Source organism: Nerophis lumbriciformis, linkage group LG18 (assembly GCF_033978685.3).
Source record: "Nerophis lumbriciformis linkage group LG18, RoL_Nlum_v2.1, whole genome shotgun sequence".
Taxonomy (NCBI): domain Eukaryota; kingdom Metazoa; phylum Chordata; class Actinopteri; order Syngnathiformes; family Syngnathidae; genus Nerophis; species Nerophis lumbriciformis.
In genome coordinates, this window is record NC_084565.2 from 45576941 (window position 1) to 45595000 (window position 18060).

The 18060-nt window shown below is 43.7% G+C and overlaps 1 protein-coding gene and 1 long non-coding RNA gene across 7 annotated transcripts in view; one reads left to right on the forward strand and one right to left on the reverse strand.

The window, feature by feature from the left end:
* The window catches only part of patj (PATJ crumbs cell polarity complex component), a 44133-nt gene that overhangs the window by 23114 nt on the left and 2959 nt on the right, over positions 1–18060 (forward strand). For 5 of the 6 annotated variants that reach the window (XM_061978484.1, XM_061978489.2, XM_061978487.1 and 2 more), the window contains exons 19-41: positions 269–478; positions 547–612; positions 5222–5449; positions 5581–5663; positions 5775–5831; positions 5918–5989; positions 6065–6242; positions 8874–8984; positions 9124–9186; positions 12599–12698; positions 15125–15321; positions 15384–15475; positions 15550–15616; positions 15678–15773; positions 15835–15912; positions 15984–16028; positions 16336–16393; positions 16472–16596; positions 16664–16747; positions 16811–17004; positions 17654–17801; positions 17861–17923; positions 18012–18060. The exon at positions 18012–18060 is cut by the window's right edge and continues 81 nt beyond it. In XM_061978484.1, the coding sequence (XP_061834468.1) occupies positions 269–478; positions 547–612; positions 5222–5449; positions 5581–5663; positions 5775–5831; positions 5918–5989; positions 6065–6242; positions 8874–8984; positions 9124–9186; positions 12599–12698; positions 15125–15321; positions 15384–15475; positions 15550–15616; positions 15678–15773; positions 15835–15912; positions 15984–16028; positions 16336–16393; positions 16472–16596; positions 16664–16747; positions 16811–17004; positions 17654–17801; positions 17861–17923; positions 18012–18060 (2464 nt within the window). The remainder of the gene's footprint in view (positions 1–268; positions 479–546; positions 613–5221; positions 5450–5580; positions 5664–5774; positions 5832–5917; positions 5990–6064; positions 6243–8873; positions 8985–9123; positions 9187–12598; positions 12699–15124; positions 15322–15383; positions 15476–15549; positions 15617–15677; positions 15774–15834; positions 15913–15983; positions 16029–16335; positions 16394–16471; positions 16597–16663; positions 16748–16810; positions 17005–17653; positions 17802–17860; positions 17924–18011) is intronic. The other variant, XM_061978486.1, reaches the window with a different exon arrangement.
* Positions 8624–9241, reverse strand: LOC133618034 (uncharacterized). Its single transcript, XR_009817101.1, has 3 exons — positions 9137–9241; positions 8889–8973; positions 8624–8809 (listed from the first exon to the last, which is right to left on the reverse strand). It is a non-coding gene; the product is annotated as an uncharacterized lncRNA (long non-coding RNA).

The window sequence follows — 18060 nt, forward strand, 5'->3', positions numbered from 1 at the left end:
TTAGTAAGAAAAGTTATTGATACATGTTATTTCCAGGCTTTCCAGGGCCAAATAAAATGAAGTTGCGGGCCACATCTGGCCCCCGGGCCTTGACTTTGATACCATTCAAAGACTTTCCTTCCTCGGGCCCCGAGGATGTCTCACTCTGTTGAAAAATGGAACACCAGAGTGTGTTTTGTAGCTTCACTCCCAGAGGATGAAACAATTCAATATTTTGGGGTCAGGCTGCAATAGTTGATGATATTAATGTCATGTGTTTCCTCTCCAGGACCCACTGGATCCCGCTCGCTGCGTGATGGTGATCCGCTCTCTGGTTCCCGGCGGCTCGGCCGAGACACACGGGGGTCTGCTTCCTGGAGACCAGCTGGTGTCTGTGAACAGCATCCTGCTGGACCAGCTGAGCCTGGCCCAGGCCGTGGAGGTCCTCAAGTCCGCCCCGCCCGGTGTCGTCCGTCTGGGCATCCGCACGCCCCTGGTGGTAAGCGCCCAGCTTAAGCAGGTCACCTGGAGGCGAGTGGGCGTTTACTGGCAGCTTCCTGTACGCAGGTGGAAGGCGGCGGGCGCGGGCTCCATGGTGACCAAATGTCAGTCAGAGACACGCCTCAATTGCAGGTAACATCAACTTCACCTCTCGCCAATTTGGCCGCCATGTCTCCTAACTGCCATACGTCAACTCTTCAAAAATGTCTTTGACATCTTGCCAGTTTGATCTTCATCCTCGTCTGCCCCGACGTCTCTCTCACCTTCCTCCTCTCCTTCATCCTTCCTGCTCTTCTTCTTCATCTCTCCTTTTTCCCTTTTCTCCTTACCGCCGTCTCACAGAGTTGCTGAGTCAGCGGCATGTGGGGACGCTGCAAAGTGCTCCATCAGCTCAACAGCCATCACTGCACTCTTAAGTGGAGCGGGGGAGGGGATGCAAGGGGCTTTGGGGGTTGCCGTCACGGAAGTACTACTGCAGTATCGCAGCAGGAAACACTAGTACAGGTTTTTCCACTGAGGGCCACAGACTGGAAAATGGGGGCCGTTTTCACCTTCAAAACCAATACAATATAGAGCAGGCCTGGGCAATTATTTTCACTCGCCGGGCCAAATCTAGAGGAAAAAAATGTGTCCGGGGGCCAGTATATCTATCTATCTATCATCTGCTGTACAGTATGTGTGCTCGGCTCCTATTTTTAACAACACTAATACAAAACCTCACAATAATAATGTGATTGAATGCTAAACGTTATGACAGACCGCCTTGAAACACGGAATGGAGTTTAACATTTTTTTACTGAATGAGACACCCAGAAAATAAAGAATGTGGGATTTACAATATTGACTATGAAGGATAAAACACTGAATATTGACAACAAAATAACATCACACACCCTCTTCATCCACATATTTTACAATTAAGGGAAATGCAACAAATACAGCGAAATATGAACACAGAGGGTAAAAAAAACCCACCTACAATCTGATATATGTGATATATTAGTAAGCTTTACAACTTTGTTGTCAAAATCTCCTTCCACGTCTGTCCCTGACACCCACATGTCACGCTCTGGAAACACTCCCCACCCACACTGAGCTGATGTGACTTACATGACCATAGTAACTAATTAGATGACCATAATAACTAATTAGATGACCATAGTAACTAATTAGATGAGCATAGTAACTAATTAGATGACCATAGTAAGTAATTAGATGAGCATAGTAACTAGTATATGATGCAGATTCCAAGCATGTAAAGACTTAGTATAGTCTTTACATAATGGCAGCTACACTTTACATCTTAAACATCTAAAACAGTTATTTGGGAATGTCCAGCAGGCCAGATTGTAAAGCTTAACGGGCCGCATGTGGCCCCCGGGCCTTAATTTGCGCAGGTCTGATATAGAGATTTTTTCCCAAAAACTTAAAAAATGCAATTTTGGTAGAAGTTTTGTGTGAACGCTGCGGAGCCAAAGCCGAACTGAAATATTAACAATCAGCACGCTGGCCAGTAGGGGTGTCCAAAAAGTTGATTTTCAGATTAATCGCAATTCCCTTTTGTAACGATTCAAAACAAATCCAAAATCTATTTATTTTATTTTATTTTATTTTATTTTATTTTATTTGATTTCAATGTCCTGTCCAGGACATTGAAATCAAATCATATTTTTGATGTAAATGTCCACATCTGCTGTACACATTTACTTTAGAAAAGAGAAGTGTTATGCACTTCTCTTTTTACCTTATTTGTATTTAACGTTATTAAATGTTCGGGAAGCATTTTATTCAACAAAACCAGTTTTATTTAAAGACGTATTTTCCGTACCATAGGGCGCACCGGATTATAAGGCGCACTGCCGATGAGCGCGTCTAGTCAGGTCTATTTTCATACAAAAAACACTTCCTTGTGATCTACATAACATGTAATGCTGGTTCTTTGCTCCAAATGTTGCATAGATGATGTTTTACACATCATCTTCAACTCACTTTCTGACAGTCTCTTCAGGATGCACCGTTTTGTGGGCGGGTCTTATTTACGTGCCTCACCTTCGGCAGCATCTTTTCTGCGTCAGCCATGTTGTAGCGGTGTAGCGTGCAGCTTCATAGCTGACCGAAGTCGTATTAAAACATTTTGATGGATTTTTGAGCGCCGTGTGTAATGTTCCATATTTTCAATGGAACATATAAAATGTTGGTGTTGTTTACTTGAGTCATATTGCAGTCTATGTGTGACTGCCATCATAGTGCAGTCTACACGTATCTCTTATGTGTGACTGCTATCATAGTGCAGTCTACATGTATCTCTTATGTGTGACTGCCATCATATTGCAGTCTACATGTATCTCTTATGTGTGACTGCCATCATAGTGCAGCCTACACGTATCTCTTATGTGTGACTGCCATCTACTGGTCACACTTATCATTACACCATGTACCAAATAAAATAGCTTTGCGGTCGGTAAGCACAACCAAAATGATTTCGTACATTAGGTGCAGCGGGTTATAAGGCGCACTGTCGAGTTTTGAGAAAATGAAAGGATTTTAAGTGCGCCTTGTAGTCTGAATAGTAAGGTAATATGTAAATTGATCAGAGTTGTTTATCTATTTTATGGAGAAATGTAGTCATTTATAGAACTGACATCCAATGCTCTTAAAAAAGTATTGATTTTGAATTGAGATTTGTTTTGAATTGATTCTGAATGGAATCGTTGCCCCCAAGGATGGAATCACATGGTGTGGTGCCCAAAGATTCACTGCCATGCTATAAATCATAGAGCTGTGAATCTTTGGGCACCGCACAATTTTCATTTGATTCAATTCTTGGGGGTAAGAATTTGATTCAGAATCAATTCTTAATTCAAAGTCCATACTTTTTTAATACCATTGGGTGCCAGCTCTATGATTAACTACATTCCTACATAAAATAGATAAACAGCTCTGATACATTTTTATATTACTTAAAAGAAAACTGTTTTGTTTAATAATATTCTACTCAAACATTTAATAAAGTCAAATTCAAATAAGGCAACAAGAGAAGTATCCCCAAATTATCTTTTGTAAAGTAAATATTTACAGGAGATATAATCATCTACATCAAGATTATTATTTGCCTGACAGGATAGATTGTATATTTTCAAACACGATTTTTAGTTTTTTTTTATCGTTTAATCAATACAACTAAGAATAGCAATTTAATTGAAAATCACATCTTTTTTGACACCCCTAACAAACATGCCTCTCACCTTGATAGTAGAAGGATGAGGACGTAATCCAACCTGTTGGTACACTTTGACAGCCAATTTAGACCCGGAAATGGCGAGAAAGACTCAAAAAGGTGCTTGGTTCCACCCCCCTTTTCCTCGTAATGATTATGACTCAAACTTACCTCCTAATGACTGCAGACATTGCACAGTAGGTGATGTATTATTATGTTTGTTGGCTCTCATGAAGTCTGCATTGAGTAGTAATCAGTGATTCCTTTTTGAAATTAATGGGTTGCTAATGCTGAAAATGAGCAAAATACGTAAATAATAAATGTTATTAAAATGTGCCTGTAACTACATTACAGCATGTATGTAAAACATTAATGGATGTGCTTTTTAAGAGCTTTGTAGACAGAATAGAGCAAATCCCCTAAGCTCCATTGTAGATAGACTTTTGATTGCATGTATTTACTGTTTAGAATGCATAGAAAAAGAAAAACATGAGTTCTTGTCTTGCATACAGAATGTGAATTATAGGCAAAATTCCAAAACAAAGTGCAGTTCTCATTAGTGAAATACTAAAACTACTATAAACTAAAAAAAAGCTAGCATGCTAATGTTAGCATGCTAAAATAGAAACTGTCGCACGCAGCAAGTACAAAAATGTATTATTCTGCGGATGTATACATGAAAAAATTGTTTAAAAAGTTAGCATGCTAATGTTAGCATACGTTAAGTACCAAAATATGACTCTGGTGTATACCTAAAAAAAAGAGTTCAAAAAAGCTATCGTCCTAAGAGGTAGCATTCATCAAGTAAAAACATATTAGACACTGAGGTGTACACCTGAAAAACAACATACCATGCTAATATTAGAATATTAACAATTGTGCCGGTAGCTAAGGGCCGCACTTTGACCACCTGTGCGGTGGTGTGGGTGTACTACTTCCTGTTTTCCATGCAGGCCTGCAAGTCGTTCACTTTGAAAGCTGCCGCAGTCACTTGGAGCAAAACATTGCATAACATGTGATGCGGGCGCTTAGGAGAGCGTGACTTTTCAAAGTTTGATTCAAGCAACTCCCCCATCTCTTCCTCCGTGACAGCGTGGCGTGATGTCAGCTGCCCTCATCACCTAATGGCGCCGCTGCGAAATGACGAGTCTCCTTAAATCTTACGAGCGCGAGGCCCATCATCCTGTTAGCGGGATGAACTCGCCGCCACCGTCTGCTCCTCGCCTTCATTAAACGGCGTCTCGGCCCCGATGAAGAGATGAGGAGCAAAGTCCTTGCGGAGGGGAAATTAACCTAAGTGTTGTCATTAATACGCGGCGGCGCAGGCTAATGTGTGCGTCGTAACGTTGAGAAGAGGAAGTGCTGACGAGGCTCTTTGGCGACTTGACGGAGACCTGATGACGGCGGCGTTCAAAGTCAGGACACTTTTACTGCAAACCCCTGAGAGGCGGGGCTTACGTGGCGACAAATCATCTGGTCGTCTTCCTCATGGCCTCTGACCTTTGACCCCCTGGTTCCTGGCAGGGGCCTGCAGAAGACAACCTTGGTCTAGAAGAAATGGAGGAGGAGCCAGAGCTGATCCTGGACGGCGGCCTGCCTCGCTACGCCGCCCCTTCTCTGACCTCTGACCTTCCTGTGGAGGAGGGCAGGGAGATGGCTGTGGACGAGGAGGAGAAGATGAGCTCCCTTCCCAGGAAAGCTCCCCCGTCCTGGGAGGAGTGGAAGCTGACGTCCTCGCTTCCAGCTGATGAGGCCAGTTTATAGAATCCTACAACCTTTCTGCTTCTTTGAAAATATGTATGCTTTTATTTTGAAACTTCAGCAGGAACGACATGGACACTCACCATAGAGTGCATGTTTTCACACTTGTGTTTATCTTTTAGACTGCAAGAGGAGACGTCCAACTTCCATCTTTTACTTCCACTGTGGTGCCTGCTAATAATGATCCAATGATGCCTCCAGCTGAGTCAGTACCTACTTGAGTTTGTCATTAGACCTTTGTCGCCTCCTGCTGGTCACTGCCAGCATTGTCATGTTGTCAGTAAACAGGAAGTTGTTGTTGTTTTCTTCTGTGGAGGTCCATGAGGATGATTGACATGGAGAAGAGGAGGAGGCGGAGTCAAGGAGGTCACAAGTATGTCGCCTGCTTCGCCTTCAGCTAATTAATCAATTAGGACACCTCTACTTGCTAATTGTGTGTGTGTGTGTGTGCATGTGCAGAGACCTTCCTGAGCGTGAGGAGGGGGAGGGGGAGGAAACCCCTCCCTTCAGTCACTGGGGACCCCCTCGCAGGTATATATATATAAAAAAAAAAAGTTACCCAATTTTTGCTGGCATTTGCATCCTGCTGCCATTTTGTCCTTTTAGAGTGGAGGTGTGGCCTGAGGAGGGCCAGTCACTGGGCCTGAGTATCGTGGGAGGTCATCACGTCATCAAGCGCCTGAGGAACGGAGAAGAACTCAAGGGAATCTTCATCAAGCAGGTCCTCGCTGGTAGTCCTGCTGCCAAGACCCAGTGTCTGAAGACGGGAGACAAGATCCTGGAGGTAGGACACTGGATATGACACTTTTCTTGCAGGCTCAGCAACCTTCACCATACAAAGAGACATTTCCCACCAAATAAAAGCCACGGCATTTATAGTTTCACTACACTTATGAAATCAAACACTACACGGAAAACAACTCACCAGTTTTTTTTTACTCTGATCAGCAGCAGTTCCAAAAGTGCTCTTTATCGCTCATCTCCAGCTGGCTTTTGTTTTGCAAATGCTGTGCGTTTGTTCTGGAAACATCTTCAACATTTGATTTTTTGTTTGTTTGCTATTTTCTCCCCACATATTAAGCACACACGTGAACCAACGTCGTCAACAGTGAATACAAAGTGATCTGTCCATCAAGCATTAAATGTTGTCTTTTCCCTCAATTGCTAGCTTACGGGATGTTGACCGCTAAAAAAACAATACAATTGCTTGGCAACCAAAGATGCCACATAGGAGGTGTGACATACATTTCCATCCACAAAATATTAAAATACGTTTTATTTTTATATTACAAGATCACAGAAATCTCCAACATAACAACTGTAACAATAAAACTAGATGAGGCCATTCCTGGAGGAATTGCGTGTGAATGCTCCAAGGCTGAAGTTGAACTGAAATCCTGGAATTTTTTTAGAATTGTTGAAGTAGAGCACACAATTCCCAAACAGGCTGAATATTTTTTTTTCCAACTTTTTTTATTGGCATTTTCAAATAGACAGAAAAAAGTGCAAGTTGAAACAGTAAAATTTTAATGTCAGTAAATTATTCACACCCTTTCCCTTAAAACCCAAACCACCCACCCACCCACCCCACTCAGGTCCCATCAACAAGGGACAAATGGCACAATTATATAACAAGTAAGACGACAAAGACAGACACATTCTCACACACACACACACACACACACACACATACGAGGCCAGAGACAGACAGACGGGATGAAAAGGAGAGAGAGGGAGAAAAAAAATAATAATAAAAAAATTATATATATATAAAAATATATAATAATAATAATAAAATTAAAATAAAAATTTAACAATAATAATAATAATATATAATAAAATAAAAATAGAATAAAATAATACTAATAAATAAAAGGGAGATTATTCCTCATCTGCGTCTGGGCATAGGTCAAGAGAGTTGACATACAGCAAAAAAGGACTCCATGAGCTTTCAAATGCTTGAGCCGAGCCTTTTAGCGAAAACCTAAGTTTTTTCAGTTTTAGATTGTAGAGAACCTCTCTAATCCAACGGCCGTGTGATGGGGGGCGAGCCAGCTTCCAATTAAACAAGATCAATCGCCTGGCCAGCAAGGTCGTAAAAGCAACAGCGCGTTTTAGTGGTACCGGGCACATGTTATCGGGGCATACGCCAAAAATGGCTGATAATGGGTTGGGAGGAAAGTTTTGACCGTATGCTTTTCCAATTGTGTCAAAAATGTCCTCCCAAAAGGAACATAGTTTAGAGCAGGACCAGAACATATGGACGTGATCAGCCGGAGATTGTTTGCATCTATTGCAGGTATTGCTAACAGTGGGGTAGATTTTGGATAGTTTTGAATTAGTGTAGTGAATTTTATGAACAGGCTGAATATTTTGAAGTTGGAACAGTTTGAATCAGATGAAAGATGTGGGAGTTGTGGAACTTTGAAGAATGTCCCATTCATTTCAATGGGAATTTCCCCCAAATATTGGAAGAGTGGGAATTTTTTTGAAAAAGCTTGAATGAGTTGAACTGGTTGGTGTTGAATTTTTTCAAATCGATCGAGAAATGTTGAAGTAGTAACATGTTGAATTGAGAAATGGTATTACGGAATTCCTGGAATTTCGCGTTAATGGGGAATTTTTCCAGTTAAAAAAACATCTTCGTTTTTTGTCCTGATTAAGAGGAATGTTTTGACGGTGGAACGCTTGAAATGCGCTGAAAAATGTGGAAGGAGTAGTCGCCAGAAAAAAGGGTGGAAATAGGGCTTTGGAAAAACCAGGAATTTTGGAAAATCCTGGAATTTTTTTGAACTTGTAAAAAAGGTGGTTTGAATGTCCAGGATGGTGGAATGTGCAGAAGGTGGAATGGTTTGCATAGGTGGACAAATGTGGAAATGGTGGAAGTTTGAAAAATGGTCAATTCATTTTGAATGGGAAAAATGTCCCGGAAAACCTGGAATTCTGGGAAATCTGGGAATTTTTGGAATTTGTCAAGGGAAAGCCCGCGATTCCTGAATAGGCTGAACAGTTTGAAGTTGGAACGCTTTGGATCGGATGGAAAATATGGATGGTAGAGCGCGCGAGAAAAATTTGAAGAAGTTTAATAGATAGATTAATTTTGGTGTAGAAAACCATATGTGTGAATGCTTTGGAGCATTCACACAATCAAGTAACTAAATAAAATAGAATGATTACAATTATTTATTGAAATAATGGGAGTCAGTGCAGAGGCATGAAAGAGCCGCAGGTTGCAGACCCCTGCCCTGGTCCAGGCTAATGGCTGCATCTGGCATGTTCTGAGCTGCAGGCCCAGTGCTCTTTTGTGGTCTGGTCTAATTCCTGCATGTGTTGTTTGTCCACATCATCAATCTGAAATGGAATGAATGGATGTTCAACTGTCCTGTCATGTGATGGAAATGTGTGCATGTATCAGGTGTCGGGTGTAGACCTGCGGGCTGCCAGTCATGAACAGGCAGTGGATGCCATCAAATCAGCTTTGAGTCCAGTGGTCTTCATCGTGCAGAGTCTGACTACTACACCACAGGTACACACACACACATCACAGTTGAAATACTTTACAATGCTAATTAGGATCTACAGCCATCATTTTATATGCACAGTTCAACTTTACATGTAAAGTGTGTGTGTGTGTGTGTGTGTGTGTGTGTGTGTGTGTGTGTCAGGTGGTGTCTCTACCAGCGACCATGTCCAACAGAAACAAAGCAGACAAGAGCCCACACTCCCTGGTAAGAAGTCACGAGTGCGCCACCAAAGACTGTGACACCAGTTAGTACGCAAACATCTGGTATCCATGGTAACCTCCTCAATGAGTCGTAAAGTGAAAGCATGTAAATGATATACCGTATTTTCCGCACCATAAGCCGCCCTGGGTTATAAGCCGCGCCTTCAATGAACGGCATATTTCAAAACTTTGTCCACCTATAAGCCGCCCCGTGTTATAAGCCGCATCTAACTGCGCTAAAGGAATGTCAAAAAAACAGTCAGATAGGTCAGTCAAACTTTAATAATATATTAAAAACCAGCGTTCTAACAACTCTGTTCACTCTCAAAATGTACGGTAATGTGCAAATGTGCAATCACAAACATAGTAAAATTCAAAATAGTGCAGAGCAATAACATCAATAACTTAATGTTGCTTGAACGTTAATGTCACAACACACAAAATAAACAACACTCACTTTCTGAAGTTATTCTTCATTCATAAATCCCTCGAATTCTTCTCCTACGGTGTCCGAATTAAAAAGTTGGGCGAATGCGGGATCCAAAATGGCCGGCTCCGTCTCGTCGAAGTCATCAGAGTCAGTGTCGCTGTTGTTTTTCCAGCAGTTCCGTGAATCCTGCCTTCCGGAAAGCTCGGACCACAGTTGAGACCGAAATATCCACCCAGGCATTTACGATCCACTGGCAGATGTTGGCGTATGTCGTCCGGCGCTGTCTCCCTGTCTTAGTGAATGTGTGTTCGCCTTCGGTCATCCATTGTTCCCACGCCGTTCGCAGTCATGCTTTAAATGCCTTGTTGACACCAATATCGAGCGGTTGGAGTTCTTTGGTTAATCCACCCGGAATGACGGCGAGTGTTGTATTTGTGTGCTTCACTTGTTTTTTGACACCATCTGTGATGTGGGTGCGCATGGAGTCGTATATCAACATGGACGGAGCTGCGTGAAAAAAGCCACCCGGCCTCTTCGCGTAAACTTACCTTAACCACTCGCTCATCTTTTCTTCATCCATCCATCCCTTCGAGTTAGCTTTTATGATGACGCCGGCTGGAAAGGTCTCTTTTGGCAAGGTCTTCCTTTTGAATATCACCATGGGTGGAAGTTTCTGGCCATTAGCATGGCAAGCTAGAACCACAGTGTGTCGCTTAGTAGGAGCCATTTTGTGGTCTTTACAGATGTAAACACACAAAGGAAATGAAACGTAATACCCGCGCGCTTCTTCTTCTATGGGGGCGGGTGCTTACCTTGGCGGTTGCTTACCGTAGAAGAAGAAGCACTTCCTCTTCTACGGGGAAAAAAGATGGCGGCTGTTTACCGTAGTTGCGAGACCGAAACTTTATGAAAAAGTAACAACACCAACAGGGACGGATTCAAGTTGCACCAGTGGCCCAAAGATGCCAAAGTGGCAAGAAATTGGACGTTTGTTCCGCACACTTTACCCACGAAAGCTATGCTACGACAGAGATGGCAAGAATGTGTGGATATCCTGCGACACTCAAAGCAGATGCATTTACAACCATAAAGTCAAAGAAATCTGCCGCCAGACCCCCATTGAATCTGCCGGAGTGTGTGAGCAATTCAGGGACAAAGGACCTCGCTAGCACGGCAAGCAATGGCGGCAGTTTGTTCCCGCAGACGAGCGAGCTAAACCCCCTGGATGTCTTGGCTCACACCGTCCCTTAAACTAGACAGATCAGCTTTCAGGAAAAGAGCGTGGATGAGGGTATGTCTACAGAATATATTAATTGATGAAAATTGGGCTGTCTGCACTCTCAAAGTGCATGTTGTTGCCAAATGTATTTCATATGCTGTAAACCTAGTTCATAGTTGTTAGTTTCCTTTAATGCCAAACAAACACATACCAATCGTTGGTTAGAAGGTGATTGCCGAATTCGTCCTCGCTTTCTCCCGTGTCGCTGGCTGTCGTGTCTTTTTCGTGGGTTTCGCTTGCATACGGTTCAAACCGATATGGCTCAATAGCTTCAGCTTCTTCTTCAATTTGGTTTTCGCTACTTGCCTCCACACTACAACCATCCGTTTCAATACATGCGTAATCTGTTGAATCGCTTAAGCCGCTGAAATCCAAGTCTGAATCGGAGCTAATGTCGCTATAGCTTGCTGTTCTATCCGCCATGTTTGTTTGTGTTGGCTTCACTATGTGACGTCACAGGAAAATGGACGGGTGTACATAACGATGGTTAAAATCAGGCACTTTGAAGCTGACATCACTATTGTGAAGCAGGAAGTGGTCAAGTACGACCACCAGTTTCAGCCTACAAGCACTATGATTGTTGTCAAATGTTCATTGTTGACTTTCACGTGTCCATTAAAGACATGATTGATGTACGGTGGCTTAGGTGTGATTGACTAACAGCTGCTGACGGTTTACTGTTCAGAGCAATGTGGCAATAGTCTACATTGAAACACAGTAAGAATACACTTCCAGGTCAGAGGTGACGAGGACGCGCCCATTTTTGGCGCATGCAAACTAGGTCGCGTTGCGCTAGCGGACGGAGGGGCTGATGGGGTCTTAAAGGACCATTGTGTGTGTGTGGATGTGGATAAGGTTAGGTGGATAACCTTAGTGTAGAAGGGGCCTAAGACTAGATCCGACCATTTAAAGTGTGAGCATGAACTGATGAAGCCTACTTGGATGAGAGGCCAAACGACTTCTAAGTCCAGTTGCCCTGAGAATATATTTCAACTACTTCCTTCATTCTAGTTCCTTTTGTTACATACGTGTTTTGATCAAAACAAAGTCAATAGTACACAATAACTAAACAGAATAAAATACTACTATCTACTCCTCTTTAAAACCCTTTAGTTTTTGCCCTCAAATCCCTGCTCTGTCCAGAGACTTATTCAATGAGTGATTGAACAGTAACGAAATTGACAACAAAGTGATTTTGTGCCAATAAAAATATTGATCTAATTACTATAGTATCAACCACATAGTGATACTACCCTTGGTATCGACACTACTGATTTATGGATGGATCTGCCCTCACTTTATTATCCTCTCCTCAGACACTTATGAATCATTTCCTGTTAATAACTTTGCTTTCATCTACACTTCTTCAGCTTTACCAAACACCTATTTCATGTGTTGTTTCAAGCTAGCTTAGCGATAAGCATGCCTTCTTATCTGCTTTTGCTTGTTCTTATTCGCTGTGTACCCTCGTCCTCCAGTGATAATAATACCTGATTAATACCACAATGGAGGATTATTCAAATAAGGAAGCAGCTCCACAGTCTTTAAGGAGATACACAGTTCAAATCAAAAATAAATCCAGTGTCAACAAGGATCAGCTTCTGTGATCGGCATCAAAAAGCATTAATCGTCATCGGTCGATCGCATACCTTTTCTCTGAAATTGATCGGTGGCCTATGGAAATCTATGGTTTTTGTACCGCTTCAGGTGCCAAGATTAGCCCCGCCTCCTGTGCGACAGCCTCCACCATACAGGCCACCCAGCCAATCAGAGCAGGAGCTGAGCTTGGAGCTGAAGCAGGCCGAAGGTGAGTGGCACACACTTTCCGTCAGGCTCCTCAGTCTTGTCAACATATCGCGAGGAGGGCGTGGCTAATAAGAGCAGAGTTGTCAGCCTCCAGCTAACAAGTGTGTTTCTGTTTTTGCAGGCCTTGTATGACCCCCCTTACAAAGTGACAATGTGTTCATTTCTTCTGCTGTCTCTGCTATGTTTGGTGCTTCTGATTCAAATGGGCGGGGCTTGTTAGGGCTTTAATGCTGCTAGTGGGTGTGGTTAACGGAGGGAGCGTGGCTCGGGTGAGTGGGCACAGACCCAGACGGGCGAGTGGCTAGCAAAGTGGCGTGTTCAATGGGGTTCTAGCTCAGGGGTGTCAAACTCCTTTTCATTGCAGTTATGGTTGCCATCAGAGGGCCACTTTTAATAATGAGTAATATATGAATATACATGTGTATATATATATTTAATACATTAACAATATATTTTTTTTTACATAAGCTGCAAAAAAAATCTTTAAATGTCACTTTAAAAACTGGCAGCTCAGTCACCAGAATTTTACAGTAAAATCAGTGTTTTTTTTTTACAGCATATAAAAAAATGGAATGAATGAAATGGCAAAACAATACCACTGTTTTAGCGGTAACATTTATGCAACAATGCTGCCAGTTTTTTTTAATTTTTAATGTAAAATCTTGTTGTTTCAATGTTTTTTTTGTTAGTTTTTTTAATGTTTTAGTGTCTTACTGTACATGGAAAAAACTGTACCAAAGTTGATTTTACGGTAATAAACTCAGATGGCGGAATTTAACCGTAAAATCTATTGTCAATTTTACAGTCTATAATTATTGTTTAGAAATCATAAGTCAAGCAGATATTTAAGTACAGTATTTAACAAAACATATATTTGGAATACATGATTGTATAATATTTTGATTTTGATTAATATTGAATTTAAAAAGATATGCAATTGCATGCAGAACATGATTTTTAATGTGGGACAAGCGGTAGAAAATGGATGGATGGATGGAAGAAACGATTAAGCATTTTATCAACGTATATTATTTCTAGGCTTTCTCTGGCCACATAAAATAATGTGGTGGGCCAAATTTGGCCCCTGTGCCTAGAGTTTGACACCCGTGTTCTAGCTGGCGTTTGCATGACTAATAACACTTCATTTTGACAATGAATGACAGGACTTTCTATTTGTAAATTCATGAAAATATCTACTAGCTTTTCATATTGTAGACTTTCATAAGCTTTGCTCTCATTTTAAAACTAATCATCATGTTTAGCTGCTAGATGTGTTCCACATACCAACAATAAAGTCCATGTTGTTAGTGTTTCCTGCTGTTATTGCTTCAGGAGGGAAACTGACCAGTGTGGAGTCAGGTGGGGGCCGGTGGAGATAGGGGGCGTGTAGGACACAGCCATCGCTCGCTGTCTGACACATATTACCGCACACACACACACACACACACACACACACGCTGTGTTTTCTGGTTGTGAACGTTTGGATGTCGTGACTGAAGCATGGACCATGTTCCTGTCAGGTTAGTGTGTTTGTCTGTTTGTTTATTTATCACGTTACAGATGTTATCGCCATGTAAAGGTCACATTGAACATCTTTGTATACACACACACACACACACACACACACACACACACACACACACACACACACACACACACATACACGTGTCATGCTGCAGCCTTTTTTGGGGATTCTCTTTGAAAGTGACAACATTCTCCTTAGCAGCTGTGTGCGTGTGCGTGCGTGTGTGTGTGTGTGTGTGTGTGTGTGTGTGTGTGTGTGAGTGTGTGTGAGGGGAGGAGGTGCTGCAGCCTCCACACACACAGCACCATAACTGCTCACTGCATGAGCTTGTGTGTGTGTGTGTGTGTGTGTGTGTGTGTGTATTGCTGCTGTTTGATGCGTCACATGACAAACACCGTGGATCCTTGCGCCATGACGAGCTATCCCATAATATTTACCCCCTTGCATGAAAGCATTGCTGCAAACATGCTAATGGTTAGCCATGTTTGTGTTGTTGTAGACAATGGAGCATGCCCTCTAGCTCTGACAAAAGCAGTGAACATTTTAAGAGGTAGAAAGAGAAGAAGAATGATAATAATGATGATGATACAGTTTTTGACCTGAAGTGGCTCCAGTCAAGCACATGGCGCCTTGTGGGCTGAATGCTAAATGCAGCGGCTACTTCAGCTCATTGACACCATTTATTATCCTCCCTTTCAAACGCTGACCTCTGAGCTTCTTGTGCACGTCCTTATTAACGCGCACGACAGCAGACTCCATGGTCACCTTCCTACCTGCCTGTTGGTCTTTGTTGTGGTGACAAAGCTAGTTAAGAGTTAGCGGAGGGGGCCCAGCGTGGACCCTGGGGGGGGGGAGTGAGTCGTTGCATGCTAACTCCTCGCCGCCGTCCTCGCCCGCTGCAGAGCGTTGGTGTGAGCGTTATGGCGAGCTGCGGGGGGAGCTGCTGTGCGTGGAGCTGGAGAAGGAGCGACAAGGTCTGGGCCTCAGCCTGGCGGGGAACCGTGACCGCTCCCGACTCAGCATCTTTGTGGTGGGCCTGCATCCTGGCGGGGTGGCGGCACGGGACGGACGCATCCATGTAGGGGACGAACTCCTGGAGGTGAGGCCACAAAGGTCGTATGGTGTTGTCATGCTGAAATTGACTGAGCTGTCATGTGACAGGTGAACGATGAAATCCTCTATGGGCGGAGTCACCAGAATGCATCAGCCATCATCAAGAGCTCCGCCTCCAAGGTTAAACTCATCCTGCTCAGGCAAGAAGGACCTTTTGATTTGTAGCTGATGACGTCATCCAAAGTTTTGCTATTCAATTGTTTGTGTTGTGTAGAAACCAAGATGCTCTGCACAACATGGCCGTCCCCCCCTTTCCCCCTCCCCCAGCGACCAGCCCTGAGGTAAATGCACCTTCCCGCCCTGCTGTGAGCTCATTCTTCACTTTTTCATCAATCTGTTCAGCCACGCGTCTCCCCGCCGCCGTCCGGTGAGTCCACTCCCACGGACTGGCCCCGTCCCCCAGACAACGAAACGCTGCGCTCATCCGCAGACTTGCAGGTGAGGCGTATTAATCATGCAAACCAGCACACTGCTGCTGAAGTCACCTGACGTCACGCAGGACGAGACCAGCCCACGGGCGGACCAACCCGACGCCGACGATCCCCGCGGTCTGAGGGAGGACGACGCCAGCGCGGAGGTACGGCAGGTGTTTTAAACTCGGACCCCCGAAGGCGCGTGGTTGAAAGAGTGTGTGGCGTTTCCTTCCAGACGTGCACACATGGGCAGGCTGCCAGGGCCCCCACGGAGCAGCAGGTAACGAGCGACAATCCATCCATCAATCTGGGCTGGTCACTGCGTGTCATGTGATGCATACAGAAAGATCACGCATTGATTGGCCGATGTTTTGTAAGCAGTCACTGGAGAAGTCTTTCAGAGGATGTAACACCATGTGAAATTGATTAAAAAATAAAGAATTGACGTATAAAAATGTTGTTGTTTTCATGTAGTTACACAATAATATTGTACTTTAGCTTATCAACATTTGAAAGAGAACGCTGTGGTTGTTCAATGACATTCATCAATCATTGTGATTGCTAAGCTCATCAAAGTGTGTGGTCAGTCGGTCAGGTGGTCCGGTGGCGGCGAAGACGGGGGTGTGTGGCGTGACACCATAAAAGGTACAGACACGCGCCATAACGCCCGCGCACGCGCACATGTGCCACGACTGATTGTTTTGTTGACGTGCTGAGCGGCAGGAAGCTCCGCCTCCTCGGAGCCTCAGCGCTGCGCGGTGCTTCCCGGTCAGGAGACCACCTTGGAGATCTGTAAAGGTGGAAGTGGGCTGGGACTCAGCGTCGTGGGAGGCAGAGACACGCAGCTGGTAGACTAACTCAGTGTTGGATCTTCAGAGCTTGAAGTGTGTTGAAGTGTGCGCGTGATGTTCTCAGCAGGCCATCGTGATCCATGAGGTGTACGATGAAGGTGCAGCAGCCAGGGATGCTCGACTGTGGGCGGGAGATCAGATCCTGGAGGTAGGCCTCGCTCTCCTCCACGCTGCCCCCTGCTGGACAATGCATGACGGCCGTGGCCTGCAGGTGAACGGGGTGGACTTGCGTGGGGCTTCACACCAAGAGGCCATCTCGGCGCTCAGACAGACGCCGTCCAAAGTTCTTCTGACGGTTCTGAGGGATGAGGCTCGCTACCAGCACCACCAGAACCTGGACATCTTCCTGGTGGACCTCCACAGGAAGAGTGGACGAGGGCTCGGCGTCAGCATTGTTGGAAAAAGGTCCGCCTCTCCATGATGTTGATGGCCTCATCTCGTGTTTTGTAACAAAATATGTAACTTACACTATTACGTAACATAGTATAACATTTAAACTTAAACAAATACCATGTAACATATAACATACATCAAAATATAACATTATCTGCAACGTGTAACATACAGTCACACAACATTGTAATGTAACATAAGATGTAACATACAGTAACATGCATCTTAACATCAAATGTACCATATAACTAGTCTCATAAAATGAATGTTTCACAACATAAGTCTACCATGTAACACACATTAACATGTAAAGTAATAAGCAAAATGTAACATAATACAATATGTTAACACATAACATGTAACATGTCACCAAAAAACGAACCATGCAACACAACACAAAAATACCATGCAAGACACAGTAACATGTAACAACATAATATGTAGCATACACTAACATAAAAGATGCAACATAACGTGAACTGTATGATGTAGCATACTGTAACATATAACATGTAACAATATAATATGTAGCGTACAATAATAATATGTAGCATACAGTAACAGGATGTAACTTAACATCATATGTAGCATACAGTAACATTACAAATGTAACATTATAAAATATAAAAGATGTAATGACTTCCAAGTTGTGCCTGTGCAGGAGCGGCAGTGGCGTGTTCATCTCTGAAGTGGTCAGAGGGGGCGCTGCTGAGCTGGACGGTCGTCTCATGCAAGGAGACCTCATCCTGTCTGTTAACGGCCATGACACAAAACACGCCTCCCAGGAAGCTGTGGCCGCCATGCTGAAGGTGAGACACACACACACAGGCTTTAGCCCCGCCCCTTGACCTGTCCAAACTACACACAGTGTGCACGAGGTCCCGTCTTGCTGGAGGTGGGTCGACTCAAAGCTGCTTCCTGGACCACCTGGGCAAGCTCACACTCACACACACACACACACACCTCAGTCCTTTGGTGTGTAGTGAGTGTGCGTGTTTAAATGAAGTTTGTTGTTCTAGAAGGATGACGTGGGACGACAAAGAGTCTCAAAGACGCCAACACCCAACC